Source organism: Pteropus vampyrus, unplaced genomic scaffold (assembly GCF_000151845.1).
Source record: "Pteropus vampyrus isolate Shadow unplaced genomic scaffold, Pvam_2.0 Scaffold23, whole genome shotgun sequence".
Classification (NCBI taxonomy): Eukaryota; Metazoa; Chordata; class Mammalia; order Chiroptera; family Pteropodidae; genus Pteropus; species Pteropus vampyrus.
Genome location: NW_011888804.1, coordinates 3,808,308 through 3,823,217, shown reverse-complemented (window position 1 = coordinate 3,823,217; position 14,910 = coordinate 3,808,308). Strand labels below are relative to the sequence as shown.

Sequence of the window (14,910 nt, the reverse complement as noted above, 5' to 3'; positions counted from 1 at the left end):
AGGGGAATCGGAGGTGGAATGCAGAGAGGAACTCGGACATACAGGCCACTGCCCAGTCTGAGGTGCTCAGGAATGGGGACCAGGTGGGGAAATGGGGGCCCTGGAGCACCCAGCAGAGGGGTCTAAAGTAAGGAGTCCAGAGAGGAACCTGAGGCACAGGGAGAGCTCAGCCAGTAGACAAACCTCAGGTTGGAGCCAGCTCCTGGTGCCAATGTCCCTGTTCCCTGGAATTCTTGAGCGTTTTGAGACTGGCGACAAGCCGAACTGAGAGGGGGTGGCGGAGGGAGAAGGTGGGGACTGGGGTGTCGAAGGAAGGGGCCGTATAGGGAAGGGGTCGTGAGCTAAGGTGGAGGTGGCACTGGTTAAGAGCAGGTGCACTGAGTCCCAGAGACCTGGATTCGGATCCTGGCTCTGCCAGGTGGGGGGAGGGGAGGGGGCTACAATTCCTCCCCCAAGGAGTTCACAGTTCAAAAGCTGAGGGAGCCAGGGAGACGCAGAAACACAGAGAGAAACAAGGGAACAGGACGATTTCAGATGCTCAGAGGCATCAGAGGTCAGTGTTACATAGGACAGTGGTGGTCAGAGATGGCCTCTCTGAGAAGGTGACCTTTGGGGATGAGGTTTGAGTGACAAGACGAAGGCAGCCATGACAAGATCACGGCCAGGGTATCTTAGATGGATGGGCCCTGAGGTTTGACTGAGCTTGAGAAGACAGAGCAGGCCTATGTGATGAGACTAGGGGACGAGATGGATGGACTGGCAACTCTTATTATGAAGGGGGGATGGAGCAACTCTTATTATGAAGGGGGGGTGGAGCTGGCTTTGGTTGGCTGATGGCTCATGGCCACTAGGGAAATGGGACGCATCTGTCCTGCTAGTTGAGTTTTGAGGTCTGGGTGCCCTGGTTTGTGCCTGCAGTGAGAGAGTCTGCTGAGGTCCCTCCCCGCTGAAGGCTGAGCAATGGGAGGAACCCCTCACCCCTACCGCCACCTTCCCAGGAAACTTGGGTTGAAATGAAAAGCTGGAGAGGGCAATGCCCACCCAAGAGGGTGGTGTTAAGGCACCTGGGGGAGAGTTCTGGGGTAAGCCTGTGACGCCTCCCCCCACCCATAATCTCCTTTAATTCCTCCAACTGCCCTGGGAGGTGTGTTTATGTGATGCCTGATTCACAAAGCAGAGAAACCGAGGTCCACAGAGCGTAGCGGACTTGCCAGGGTTCCAGAGCCAGCAGGTGGGGAAGCCGGGGATGACTCGCCAGGGATGACTCCCCGGCACATGCTCTTGACCTCTGCTTTGAGCTTCCTGGGACCAGGACTCTGAACTTTTTGGCTTCCTGCCTCAGTGTTCCATTTCTGTGGAATCCCCTTCTCCACTGGAGGTCCCATGTGCGGTGTGTCAGGGACACGGCGGGTGGGCTGTGCAGCCATGACTTCTCCGGCTGGCCGCCTGAGGTCCTGCCCCTTAGCCGAACTTGCTGTGGGATCCTTGGCAAACTCCCTCCCCTGTCTGGGCCTTGGTGCCCCTCTCAGTATAAAGAAGGTGGATTGGGATGCCCCCCGCTCATGACTTCCCTCTCCACCCCCCTTCCCAAACTGCAGGTCTGGGAGCAGTGACCCCTACTGCATAGTGAAAGTGGACGACGAGGTGGTGGCCAGGTGAGGAGTGGAGCGGCCAGGCCTGGGGCGAGGGGAACAGGGAAGGAGTGGGGGCGGCGCTCCTTCTGGCCCTGGGGAGTCCAGGCACAAGAACGCATAGGGGAAAGAGGAACTGGGAGGGCCATGCTCACCCACGGGGGACTGTCAGGCCTGATGGTGGGTGCTCTGCGCCCTGGCCTGAGGACCGGACAGCTGGGTCTGCCAGCTCTTTCCCCCATTCCGCCCCAACTGGCCCATACCTTCCCCCTGGACGTGACGATGTCCCTGCTGTCTCCCTGGGCTGACTCAGCAGCTGCCAGCCTGTGCCTCCCACAGCGGCCTCCCTGGGGGCGGGCATCTCATGCTTGGCTGGGCTGGCTGGTTCCGGGCCTGCTGGGTGCTGCGGGCACTGGTGTGTGTGTGTGTGTGTGTGTATGCATGCGTGCATACACGCATCCATCTGGGCCTGCTTGTGAGTATGTGTGGGGGTGTTGGTGGGCCGGTATGAATGCCTGTGACCAGATGTGTGTATTCACAGGGGTGTGCGGGTTCACAGGCTCACTTTGTGTACGAGTGTGGTGTGTGTGTGTGTGTGTGTGCATGTGTGTGCACACACATGGGCCACCCCGTACACATGTGTGCACCATGGCCTGCTTGTTTGGGTACGCGGGCACCGGTGCGAGGAGGTGAGGGTTCTCGGTGTGTGAATGAATCTGGGCAGGGGGGACACTGGGCTGGGCTATGCTTGGTTCTCAGCCCCACAGGCCCGAGGGGTGGGTGGGCAGCTGAGACCTCGGTTCCTATGGAGACAGCAGGATTCAGGATGCCGCTAGTGCCGGTTCTGGTCCAGATGGGCTGGGAGCTGGGGACGGGGAGCCCGCATGGGAGAAGGTCAGCCAGCAGCACCCCAGCTGACCCCTTCCATCATTCTCTCTGCTCCACTCATGCTGCCCCCTTACCACATGCTGATATCACCCCCAAACCTGCAGACTGATTTTCTGTGTTACCGCAGGCTACCGTCTCCCCTCCTCTGGGCTCTGAAGAGCCTCCCATCTCAGGGGTTGGGGAGCCTGAGGGACTTCCTGTTGGGAAAAGGCCAGGGTGGGAGAAGAGGGTATTTGGGGAGAAGGGTCCGTCTGCTGATGGTGCCCCGGGCTGGGACAGAGGGCAGAGTGTGCATGCATGTGTGTGCGTGTGTGCTCGTGTGCGTGCTCACAGTTTGTTGGGGAAGAGTGTATGAAAGGAAGGAGGATGGGAATGACAGGTGTGCAAACCAAATTTTGCAGCCGTAAATTTGGATGTGTCTTTACTGGGCAAGTAGGTTCTTTGTTACCTGTTGGGGAAAGGGAAGTGTGTCTGTAGGGGCGCCGGGGTGAAGATGCTCTATGTGTGTGTCTGTTTCTGAGCTTTTCTCAGCCCCTGATCTTCCTGTGGTTCCCCTTGCTCACCAAGTGCTCTGGTCCATGCTAACTTCATGGTCTCCTGGCCCCTCACACTTTCCCCTTTTCACCCAGCATGTTCCTGTTCCTCAAATTCACCAAGCTCATTCCTACCTCAGGACCTTTGCACATGCTGTTCTAGCCATGGAACGATTGTCCTCATCTTCTCTCCCCACTTTGCCTGACTAGCTCCTGCAGGAAGCCTCTCCTAATCCTTCCCACCCGCACTCTGAGACTCAGACAGGCACCACTGAACTCTCTCTCACTGTGTCATCATAAGAGCTCAGGAGAGAACACCTGCCCGCTGAGGGGGACTGTGGGGGCAGGGACCTTGGCACCTCTTCCTCTGATTCTTTGTAACCCGCAAGTCTTGGCAAACAGTTGAGGGTGAGTGAATGAATGAATGGAATTGTGCGTGTTTTCAGTTCCTGTGTGTTTGTGTGATTCTGTGTGTCCGTCTGCTGTGTATAACCAGATGCGTGTGAGCGTGTGTCTGTGGGTCTCCATGTGTGTGTCGGCATTTTTTAAATGTATGTCTGTGTGAATATGTCTGTTTTTTTCTGCGTAACTACATATGTTGGTATGTAGAAACACAGAGACTTCTGAGGCTTCATGTGTATCTGAGTATGTGCGAATGTATCTCTGTGTGTCTCTGGCTTCCTCGGTGCATCTGTGAGTGTCTCTGTTTCAGTGAGTGGGAGTGTGTGTGTGCATTTACATATCTGCGTCTCCAGGTGTCTGCCACTTATGTGGCCCAAGGTCCCCTAGCCCCCTATGCCCCCCTTTGCAGGACAGCAACCATCTGGCGGAGCCTGAGCCCCTTCTGGGGAGAGGAGTACACCGTGCACCTGCCCCTGGATTTCCACCACCTGGCCTTCTATGTGCTGGATGAGGACACGGTGGGGTACGTGTGCTGGGGACCCATGCCTGGGCACCCAAGGGGAGGCGGACACCCTGAAGCAAAGTACCCACCCACCTACCCAGCCCTTGACACCTGCCCCTCGACTCCCTAACTTGGACCTTCACCTGTCCACCTTTCCACAGACACGATGACGTCATCGGCAAGATCTCGCTGAGCAGGGAGGCGATTGCAGCTGACCCACGAGGTGGGCGAGGGGCACTGGCCTCCAGCTGGGCAGAGGGAGGAGGGGATGGCCATGACCAGAGAGGACATTTACAAGGGCATAGCAAGTGACACAGGGAAGCACAAAGCCCTTAGTGGGAAATTATTTCAGTGTTTGTTTTTAAACAAGACAGATGTGAGGGTGGAGGTATGTGCAACACGACTGGTATGGTAGATGAGGAAAAGTGGGCAGTGAGGGCTAGTGTGGTCAAGGAAGGGTTCCTGTAGGAAGGGGAATGAATTAGTCCTTAAAGGTGCTTTCACAAAAATACTAAGGCGCGTCTCTATGGATTCTCTTTGGGTGTAGGGCCAAGGCAGATGAATACTTGGTGGGGGTTGATCGGAGAGGGCCCTAGGTGCCAGACCAGAATCTGGACTTTCTTCTGGAGGTACTGGGGAGCCATTGATGGTCCTTGAGCAAGATGGTGAAGATACTGGAGCTATATTATTGGAAAATGGAGTGATAGGGAAGATTAGATACGTCTTCAGAAGATCTCTGTACTGCTTTGTGGCTTCCGGATCGCAGAGGGATAGGAGTAGATCTGGGGGATCAGTTTGGATTCTGTGCAACAATCAAGTGAGAGAAAGCTGACGGCCTCCTGGACTTGGGGGTAGCAGTGGAGATAGAGGGGGGTGAAATGAAACTTCCACTTCCAGCAATGTGGGGGACTAGATCCTCAGAAGGGCCCTCCTGCCCCGTAACAGTGAGATCCTGAATTAAATGGGATTCCTAATACATCATTAGAATTGCCGTAAAGAAGGAAAATTCCCAGGATTCTCCTCCCATCCCCCAGTCATGAGCAAAACTTAACAGGGAGTGGTGAGCAACAGCAAGGGAGTAGAGATGGCTCCGAAAGTAAATGTCAATGTCAGATCTACAATGTGCAGGCGAGATCTTGGGCTAGGGCCAAGGCAGATGGTATTGACCCTGAGACTTCTCCATTAGACTGAGAGAGACCCTCAGAGAGGCCCAGAATAAGCAAGCATTACTTCACTCCGGGGATAAGCATCCTCATGTTAGGTTTCCCATATGGGGAGATCAAACAAATATGACTTCACAATCAAAGATGACCACACACACAAGTAAGAGGGCCACCGTGAGCAAGAGTCAGCAGAAACAATAACCTTCAGATTTAGGCCTACGAAGACTTTGGATTTTGTAATTATCATATCCAGAATTTTTTTTAATTAAGTAAATAAAAAACGTAATCACCAGAAAGGGCTATCAATAACCACAATAAATTAAAGCAATAAATTAAAAAAAAAATAGACTCGAAAAAGAACTAAACCAAAATTTTAAAGGTTAAAAAATACAGTTGTTGAAATTAAAAACTAAGTAGGTGAGTTCAATAGATCAGTCAGAGCAGAAGTGAGAATTAGTGAATTGGAATCTGGGCTAAAGAAGTTATTTAGACTTTAGCCCAGAGAAAGAGGAAAGAAAACATAAAAGAGAAGTTCAGAGACAGAAAATAACTGAGAAGGTCTAACACTCATTTAATCGGAGTCCTAGAAGGAGAGGGTAGGAAAAAAATTGAGATGACAAAATAATAAACACTGGGGATTACGGTACCATTTCAATAATAAAACCTTTTCTTATTCCAACCACCCCCCAAGAAAACAAACAAATAAACGAACAGCAAACAAAACACAGGAGAGAGGAAATGATTAAAAAGAAAAAAGATGATCTGGAATTTTCTAGAACTCAAGGAAGAACATGATTTTATAAGTAGAAGCACAACCTGTACGAAGCAGGATAAAAAAACATTCTTATCTCGACACATTGTGTGTGAAACCAAAGAACATCAAAAGCATAGTCCTCACAATTAGAGAGAAAAGATAGAACAATTATTAGGCTGAGATGACTTCCCAATAACTACAGTGGAAGCTGGAAGTCAGTGGAACAATACCTTCGAAGTGCTGAGAGAAATGGGCGGGGGGCAGGGGGGAGAGAGAGAGGGAGAGAGAGAGAGTGAGAGAGAGAGAGCGAGAGAGCGAGAGAACGAGAGAGAGAGAGAGAGAGAGAGGGAGAGAGAGAGAGAGAGAGAGAGAGAGAGAGAGAGAGAGAGAGAGAGAGAGAGAGAGAGACTGAGAGACTGTGATGGACTTGACCGTGATCGATTCAGGCAGGGAGAATGGCCCATACAAAACCTCAGAGGTAGGAATGCCCATGATCTTTCCGAGGGAAGAGTATGTTAGACTAAATGAAGGACGGCTTCGTATACCAGGGTGAAGAAGGTGATGGTGCATGCTTAAGGGCATTGTGTGCCTTCACCTCCCAGCTCTGCCGTTGACTAGCCGTGGGATCATGGGCAAAGCTCTTCCCTCGCTGGCCTCATTTTCCTTATCTGGAGGTGGGGGTAATGACTGCACCTTCCGATGTCCATGAGAAGTCCACGACTTAACACATTATTAACGTTAATTGAATTTTTAAGTTAACTCCGGGTTCACGGTAGGTGCTTAATAAATGTTAGTGCCCGTGTCTCCCAGGAATTGATAGCTGGATCAACCTGAGCCGAGTGGATCCAGATGCGGAGGTGCAGGGTGAGATCTGCCTGGCTGTGCAGATGCTGGAGGATGTGCGTGGCCGCTGTCTTCACTGTCATGTGCTCAAGGCCAGGTATGGTCCTGATGGTGGGTGTAGGGGGTGGCCTGAGAATGAGCAGGAATCCCTTGGGGTCCCCCAGCTGCCTTGGCATTTGGGGCACTTAGGGACTCACAATCAGGATTCCATGTGAACAAACAGTTCAAGCTCACTGGATTGTAAATTCCTGGGTTTCAGGCACAAGTAGGATCCTTGTTGGGCCTCCAGTGACCAGCAACCAAAGGCTACATACTCAGAATAGCCAGACCAATGTGTGGAGGTATATTAATCAAATTGTAAGTGGTAGATACCCAGGTCATACTGGCTTAAACAGATTGGCTCCTATGAAAGACATGTAGCTTCAGGTATGGCTGGATCCAGGTGCTCCAATGGTGACATCTGGAATCCGTAGACACAGATTCCTCAGCTGTCATTCTCAAACAGTCCCTCACCAGGTGGGGACAAAGATGGCCCCAGCAGCCCCAGCTGCCATCCTAATAACTTGGCAGCTCCAACTGAAAAGGGACTTTTATCTCTGACCATTTCTAACCAGTGTCCTGGGACTAATTCTTATTGGCTCAGCCTGGGGCACATGCTTGTCTCTGAACCAATTACATCAACTCTGATTGATCAGACTTGAGTCGCGAGCCCATTCCTGGAGTGGAGGGAGGGATCGGCCCACCTACGTCATATGGGCTGGGAGTGAGGGAAGGGAGGGTCTGTCCCAAAGAACCATCAGAAGGAAGACAGATGCGGGACCACAGATGACCCTCCAGAGGCACCAGCTTATGAGATATCCATCTTCCCCCTTTCTGCCTTTTTTTTTTCACACCTTACTCCTCAACCTTCACTTTTAAGCCAATCCTCTCCCAGGTTGGAGGAGATCTCCATTTCTAGCTTGCTGTGTGACTTTAAGGTTCTTCCTTGCCCTCTCTGTGTCTCTCCCACCACCTCCAGATTTCTGCCCCCAGCTAGGGCTCCCTGGAGTCTGGACAAAGAATACCAGGGGGAAAGGGGACAGGCTAAAGGACTCAACTTGGGGCATGGGCTCCTCATCTGCTTTGTGCCCAGGGCCTCCTCCCCAGCCACAAGCCTATGCAGAATCCTTGCAACAGGAAAGGGACCAATTGCTGTCGCTTAGCAACTGGGCTGGCTCCTAGGAAACCAAAGGCTTTGGATGCCTAGTAAGGGTGGGAGAGGAACAGCAGGAGGAAGCAAGCAGCCCCTGGTGGGGGGTGTCCCTGGACTTGGGGTACCTCAGGAAGGAGGGATGGGGGAGGCTGACTGGGGCGAGACTTTTGGGTTGTCATGGCAACTAGAGGCCAGAGGTCTCTGCCTTATGCCTTTCCTTGGGTCCTAGGCAGAGTGTGGGCATGAGTGTTTGTTGAAGGAATGACTGAGCTCAGCCCTCACCACCTGCCAGCTGCTATGCTAAGCTTTTTACGCACATCGTCTCATTTAACGTTGGCCCTGTGAGGTTGGTCCTTGATTATTCCCATTTTCCAGGTGAGGAAAGTGAGGCCTAGGGAGGTGAAGTGTCTTTTCCCAGAATCACCCAGCGAATGGCAGAGCCAGGCTTTGAACCCTGGCATCTGGTCTCCCATCCAGGGGCTCCAGGTAAACTGAGGCCCCCTTCTTCCTCCCGCTGCACCTTTGCCTGCTGGGCTTGACCTTTCTGTGGCTCAGTTTTCTCATCTGGAAAACAGGGTCATACTAGCACCTCCTCCTAGGGTAGCATTAGTCAACAGGAAGATACGGGGTTTGGGCAGGTATGGTGAGGGGTGCTCCTTGCTGGGTCCCTACATTGGAGCAGTTCATTGCCTTGGAAACCAGCAGAATTTGAATGGTCCACCCTGAACCCATTTTCCAAGGTCCAGCTTGGGTCTTGGTCCTTGAAGGTCATGTGTCTCCCGCTCTTTTCCTCATCTGTCCCCAGGGACCTGGCCCCCCGAGACATCTCTGGCACATCTGATCCATTTGCACGTGTGTTTTGGGGCAGCCAGAGCGTGGAGACTTCGGTGAGTGGTGGAGGGGAGCTGGGTGAGTGGGGCGTCCCGTGGTGGGGTCCCCGTCAGCTCTCTGTCTCTCCTTTTCTCTTCTGCTAGACCATTAAGAAGACTCGCTTCCCACACTGGGATGAGGTGCTGGAGCTGCGGGAGATGCCAGGTCCCCCATCCCCGCTGCGGGTGGAGCTCTGGGACTGGGACATGGTGGGCAAGAATGACTTCTTGGGCATGGTGAGCACCCCCTCTGACACCCTCCGTGGCTCCCCGCTACCTCCAAGGGGGAAGGAAGGGGAGATAGGCTGGGTATCCTGGGGGTACCCAGGGAAGGTGTGAAGGCTACCTCACCAGGTCCCCTGGCCAGGCCTGGGCGATGGAGTCCTATTACCCCCTTGTACATTCGAGAGGACTGAGGGTCTCAAAGGTGCAGGAACCTGCCCAAGGTCACCGGGTCAGCCCAGGTTCTTATTCTGGGATGAGAGTACCCAGGACGGCCGTGTGCTAGCCCCATGCTGTGTACTTCTCCAGCATAACCGTGTTTACCCTTATGGCCACTCTGTGAGGCTGGGACTATTGTTTTCCCCATTTTACAGATGGAAACTGAGGTTCAGAGAGGCTGAGTCGCTTGCCTAAGGTCACACGACTAAGAAGTGGCAGAGCCAGGATTTGAGTGCAGGTCTCTCTGACTCCAGAATCTAAGCCCTTAGCTTCTATTCTTGGAAGCACAGGGCTTGAGGTTTTTCTCTTAGAACTTCAGTTTTCCTATCTGCAAAATGGGTGTGATTGTTCCTGCTTCTCATAGTAGTGGGTGTGTATCAGGGCTGACATTTTTTAAAAGGAGGCAAATTAGAGCCAACAAGAGGGAGGCTCGGTTATGCACTGCTGGTGGGAATGTAAGGTGCCACACAGTCTGACATTTTCTCAACCGGTTAGAGATAGAGTTACTTCATGACCCAGCAATTCCCCTCCTAAGTCTATACCCAAAAGAAATGAAAACACATGCCCACAGAAGACTTGTACGTGAATGTCCGTAGCAGTGTTGTTTGTAATAGCCCAAAGTGGAAACAACCCAAATGTCTATCAAGAGATGAATGAATAAACAAAGGTGGTCCATCCATGCAGTGGAATATTATGCAGTCATAAAAAAGAACAAAGTACCGATACATGCAACAACATGGATGAATCTTGAAACCATTATGCTAAGTAAAAAAAGCCAGTCCAAAAAAAGAAAAAACACCCCACACATATTATGTGATTTCATTTATATGAGATGTCTAGAGTATTATGTGATTTCGTTTATATGAGATGTCTAGAGTAGGTGAATCAATCTATAAAGACAGAAAGTGGATTAGTCGTTGCCAGGGGCTGGGGGACGGGGAGTACCTGTGAATGGGTATGGGTACAGGCTTTTGCGGGGGAGGACAGGAAATATTCCGAAATTAGTGGTGATGTTCGCACAAGTACGAATGTACTAAAAACCATTGAATGATACACTTTAAATAGGGACTTGCATGGGATGCGAATTATATCTTATAAAGTTATTTCGAAAGAGGGGTGTGGGGTTTGGGGGCCCTCTGGACTGTCTTCAAGCCTTTCAATAAATGCAATTGTGTCTGTCCCTAAACAGAGCTGAAAATACACTCAAGCCAGGCCTGCTGTCCCTAGCAGCTGCTGTGGCCTCGGGCTGGTCCCTCCACCTCACTGAGCCCCAGTTTCCTCAACTAAGTGTCCCTGGAGGCTCTTGGTACCCTGGCAGGACTAATAATCTGGGACTGAAGGAGGGAGTGTCACTGCTGCTGTGTCAAAGGGATACTGTAGGGGAGGAGGAGGTGGCCTCTGGCAGGCTATGCTGCCCTTGCTTGGGTGGGCAGTGAGCTCTTCCCGTAGGGCTGGGTGAGGTGGGCAGGGCTCAGCTGAGGGTCTGTGTGTCACCCACAGGTGGAATTCCCTGCAAAGGTCCTGCAGCAGAACCCACCCAACGGCTGGTTCCGCCTCCTGCCCTTTCCTAGAGCCGAGGAGGATTCTGGGTAAATGTGGGTGTGGAGGGAGGAGGCCAGGCTGGAACCACCTCCAGCCCATGTCAGCTCTCCAGCTGTCCCCGTGTGGCTTCCCTCATTCATTTAACGAACGTTTGTTGAATGTCTTACGATGTGTGTGTACATGCATCTAAATGAGTTCACCTTCTACCCATCTCCCTGAGAACATGTCCATTCACACCTGTTGACGTGTGTTCAGGACCTTGGGTCCTTCCACACCTGTCCACACCTTTTCACGCTGTCCGTGCTTGTACACTTGCTTCTATGGGGCACACTGTTTACACCGCTTGTGCTTGTCCATTTCCATTTACACCTGTCAATATCTGTTCACACCTGTTTAGACTGGCCATGCCAGTTCACATCTGCCCGGCGCTGTCCACACCCGTCTTGTTTTGCAAATATCCGTGCTCCTTACCCGTGTTCACACCTGCCCATCCTGGCTCTCCACACCTGCCCATACATATTCTAATACATACTTGCCCATGCGTACTCCCATACACACCTGCCCACACATACCCCCATACACACCTGAGATCTGACCCGCTCAGGGGGAACCTGGGCGCTCTGCGGCTGAAGGTGCGCCTCGTCGAGGACCGCGTCCTGCCCTCCAAATACTACCAGCCCCTCATGAAGCTGCTCGCGGAGTCTGTGCTGGGCCCGGCAGAGGTGGGCGTGTCATACGAGCATTTCTACTGGGAGGGGGTGGAATGGGGATCTGAGTCCTGGCCTCCCCCAGCTTTGGGGCGCCTACCTGGGCTCCTCTGCTTTGGAGTCCCAGGACCCCAGGCCACCTGTCCTGCCTCCTGTCCCTACCCAGGAGGATGCTGCTAGCCCCCTGGCTGTGCTGGAGGAGCTGACCTCGGGCGACTGCCGCCAGGACCTCGCCACCAAGCTGGTGAAGCTCTTCCTCGGCCAGGGCCTGGCGGGGCGCTTTCTGGATCACCTTACCCGGCGTGAGGTGGCGCGGACCAGTGAGTTGCCCAGTGACCCCCAGACATCACCCTAAGGATGAATCTGCAGAAGGTGTCGAGGGCAGAAGTGGGAGGGAGGGGCTCAGACAGAGGGGACTCGTGCGCATGCGTGTGTGTGTGTGCGTGTGTGCGTGTGTGCGTGCGTGCGTGTGCGTGCGTGTGTGCATGCGTGCGCGTGCATGCGTGTGTGCATGTGTGTGTGCGTGTGTGCATGCGTGTGTGCGCGCGTGCGTGTGTGTGCGTGTGCGTGTGTGGAGTGCTGTGCACTCCAGCCTGCTGGGTTTTGTTATTCTCATGCTGTGTGACATTAGGCAGATCACTTAACCACCCTGGGCCTCTGTACTGTGAATGGAATTTATGTTGCTGGTCTTCTCGACTCCCGAGGCTGAAAGAATCCTGACCCCTACCTTGGGTGGGTGGAGTGAGGCATATCCAGCCCCCCAAATCCCAGCAGGCACTTCCTTCTGCCCTCCCAGCCGACCCCAACACCCTCTTCCGTTCTAACTCCCTGGCATCCAAGTCCATGGAACAGTTCATGAAGGTGAGCGGGCCAAGGCCTAGAGGGGCCTGGGGACAGCTTCTTTGGGGGGTCCCCCTTCCAGGACTTACTCAGACTCCAGAGCTTGGCTGGCTTCGGGTGGCACTGGGTGGTTGAGCTGGGTGCTGGCGGTGGGTGCCAGGCCTCACCCTGAGTGGCAACCCGGTAGCACCCCCACCCTTCCCCGCCTCACCTTCGGCCCCGCCCCGTGTGGTGCCCCTGCCCCCAGCTCGTGGGCATGCCCTACCTGCACGAGGTCCTGAAGCCGGTGATTAACCGCGTCTTCGAGGAGAAGAAGTACATGGAGCTGGACCCATGCAAGATGGACCTGGGCCGCACCAGGTGAGCAGAGCCTAAAGGGTGAACCTTGACCTCCTGACAGCCCCCTTGTTTCCCTGGAGCCTTGTCAGACTGAGTCTGTGCCCATTGCCACCTCTTCAGGAGCCCTACATTTCACCTCAAAGTCTCATGAGCACCTGGATCCTTAGGCTGCCTAGTGTGGTGGTTCTGGGCTAGACTCTGAAATCCGAGCTTCCCGGGTTCAAATCCCAGCTCTGTAACTTCCACTGGTGTGCAAGTTGCTTTACCCCTGCAGGGCTATGAGAATTAACTGAGTTATATATGCACAGCCCTGCATCGACCAACACTCCATAAGTACTAGGTATTTCTATTACTGCAATGGTGGCCGAGGCCCTTGGGGGCGGGCCCTGCATGGGCCCGTGTGCAGAGGTGGTGTCCTGGAGCTCTTGATGAGGTTGGAAGAAGCAGGGCAGTGCTGGGGATCATGCCACGCCTCTGTGGGCACCTCCTCTCTTCTCAAGACCTTCCCCACTCCAGCCGGGGTGGGCGAGCCTGTTCCCAGCAGGCTGTGAGACCTGATTGCTGGGCAAGACATTGGGGACTATGGTGGGGACAGAAGAGGGTCTTGCCTTCACTTCGGGTCCTGCTGAGCAAGTGCTGCCCACCACTTCCCGATCACCCCAGAGGCAGGCATCAGAATGCCTTTTACCAGACGAGGAAACGGAGCCTCAGAGAGGGGAGGTCACCTGCATGAGATTGCACAGCAGGGATTTGAAGTCAGGCCCTGAGCAGAAGGGCCTAGTCCATCCGTGAAAGCCAAGGTGGAAGCTTTTCCCGGAGCATCTGGCAAGGATGAAGCAGGGGCGTCCGGGGACCTGGGCAGGGCAGGGTAGCAGGCAGACTCAAGTGGGCAGTCCTGAGTTCCAATCTCAGCTCTGCCACCTACTTGCAAGATGACTTCTCTGAGCCTCAGTTCCCTCATCTGTTAAATGGGAATAATTTAATTGTTAAGTGGACGACTTTGTCCGTCAGGTTGCCATTAGGATTAAGTGATACAATGCCGGAGAGATCAGTTCAGGGCTTAGCTCGCTGGGTCCAGGACATAGGAGGGCCAAGAACCCCCAGTCTGGCTTCTGTGGCGTCTTCGGTCTGAGAGTGGGCAAGACAGACCCTGAACCTGGATGGTAACAAGAGAGGAAGAAACAGAGTTGCAGATAGAAAAGTACTCTTTTGTCATTCACGCAACAAAACCATTGTTGAGCGCCCATTCGGTGCCAGGCACTGGCTGGCTGAGCACTGAGTTCAGAGCAGAGAACCAATGGGCACCAACCCCTCTTCTAGGGGCAGACAGAGCATAAACTAGAGAAGATCCTTGCAGGCGATCAGTGGAACGGAGGAAAATAAAGCTGGTGGGGTCGAGGGAAGAGCCAGGAGCAGCGGAGGGGCTTGTGATATTCCATAGGGTGCTTGTGGGGACGGCCTCACAGGGAAGGGGACAGTTAAGCCAAGACTTGAAGGAGGGGACAGAGGGGATGATGTGCAGAAGCATGTTCCAGATGGGGGTCATAGCAAGTGCAAAGGCCCTGAGGCAGAAGCGTGTGTCTGGCGTGTTCCTGCTGAAAATGCTTTGCACCAGGGTGTGTGATGACGTATGATGGGGGAGGGACGAACTCTTTGAGGAGGTGGCATTTCAGCTGATTGTGAGGACAAGTGTCCCAGGCAGAGGGAACAGCATGTGCAAAGCCTCCCAGACAAGGATGAGCTGCGTGTGTTTAGGCAGCAACTAGAAGCCGGGTGGGAAGGGCAGGCGGGCGCTATCTAAGCCCCGTGTGGGGTGGTGGGGGGTGGTCGGAGGGGGCAGGGGCTGGGCTCTGAAGCTGAGCCGCTCCGCCTGCCCCCCCCCCAGGAGGATTTCCTTCAAAGGCACGCCCTCGGAAGAGCATGTGCGGGAGGCCAGCCTGGGGCTGCTGACGGGCTACCTGGGGCCCATCATGGACGCCATCGTGGGCTCTGTGGGGCGCTGCCCGACAGCCATGCGCCTCACCTTCAAGCAGCTACACCAGTGTGTGGAGGAGCGCTTCCCCCAGGCAGAGCACAAGGTGGGCCAGGCGGGGAGACTGAGGCTGGGAGTGGGGGGCGGGACAGTAGCTTGTCCAGGGTCACACGGAGAGTCAGGGCAGAGGTGGGACGGAAACTGGGCTGCCACACTAAAGGACTCTGTGTCCTGGTAGAAGTGGGGACAACATTCCTGGCAGGATCTGGAAGCCACAGAGGGTGATGATGAT

The 14,910-nt window shown here is 53.9% G+C and overlaps 1 protein-coding gene across 1 annotated transcript in view; it reads left to right on the top strand.

Moving 5' to 3' along the window:
• The first annotated feature begins 534 nt into the window (after positions 1-534).
• The window catches only part of RASAL1 (RAS protein activator like 1), a 23,444-nt gene continuing 9,068 nt past the window's right edge, over positions 535-14,910 (top strand). Inside the window, exons 1-14 of the mRNA XM_023528155.1 lie at positions 535-553; positions 1,061-1,082; positions 1,599-1,655; positions 3,864-3,977; positions 4,118-4,179; positions 6,684-6,813; positions 8,714-8,795; positions 8,883-9,014; positions 10,719-10,807; positions 11,365-11,482; positions 11,634-11,787; positions 12,264-12,328; positions 12,555-12,667; positions 14,532-14,724. Of these exons, the coding sequence (XP_023383923.1) occupies positions 535-553; positions 1,061-1,082; positions 1,599-1,655; positions 3,864-3,977; positions 4,118-4,179; positions 6,684-6,813; positions 8,714-8,795; positions 8,883-9,014; positions 10,719-10,807; positions 11,365-11,482; positions 11,634-11,787; positions 12,264-12,328; positions 12,555-12,667; positions 14,532-14,724 (1,350 nt within the window). The remainder of the gene's footprint in view (positions 554-1,060; positions 1,083-1,598; positions 1,656-3,863; positions 3,978-4,117; positions 4,180-6,683; positions 6,814-8,713; positions 8,796-8,882; positions 9,015-10,718; positions 10,808-11,364; positions 11,483-11,633; positions 11,788-12,263; positions 12,329-12,554; positions 12,668-14,531; positions 14,725-14,910) is intronic.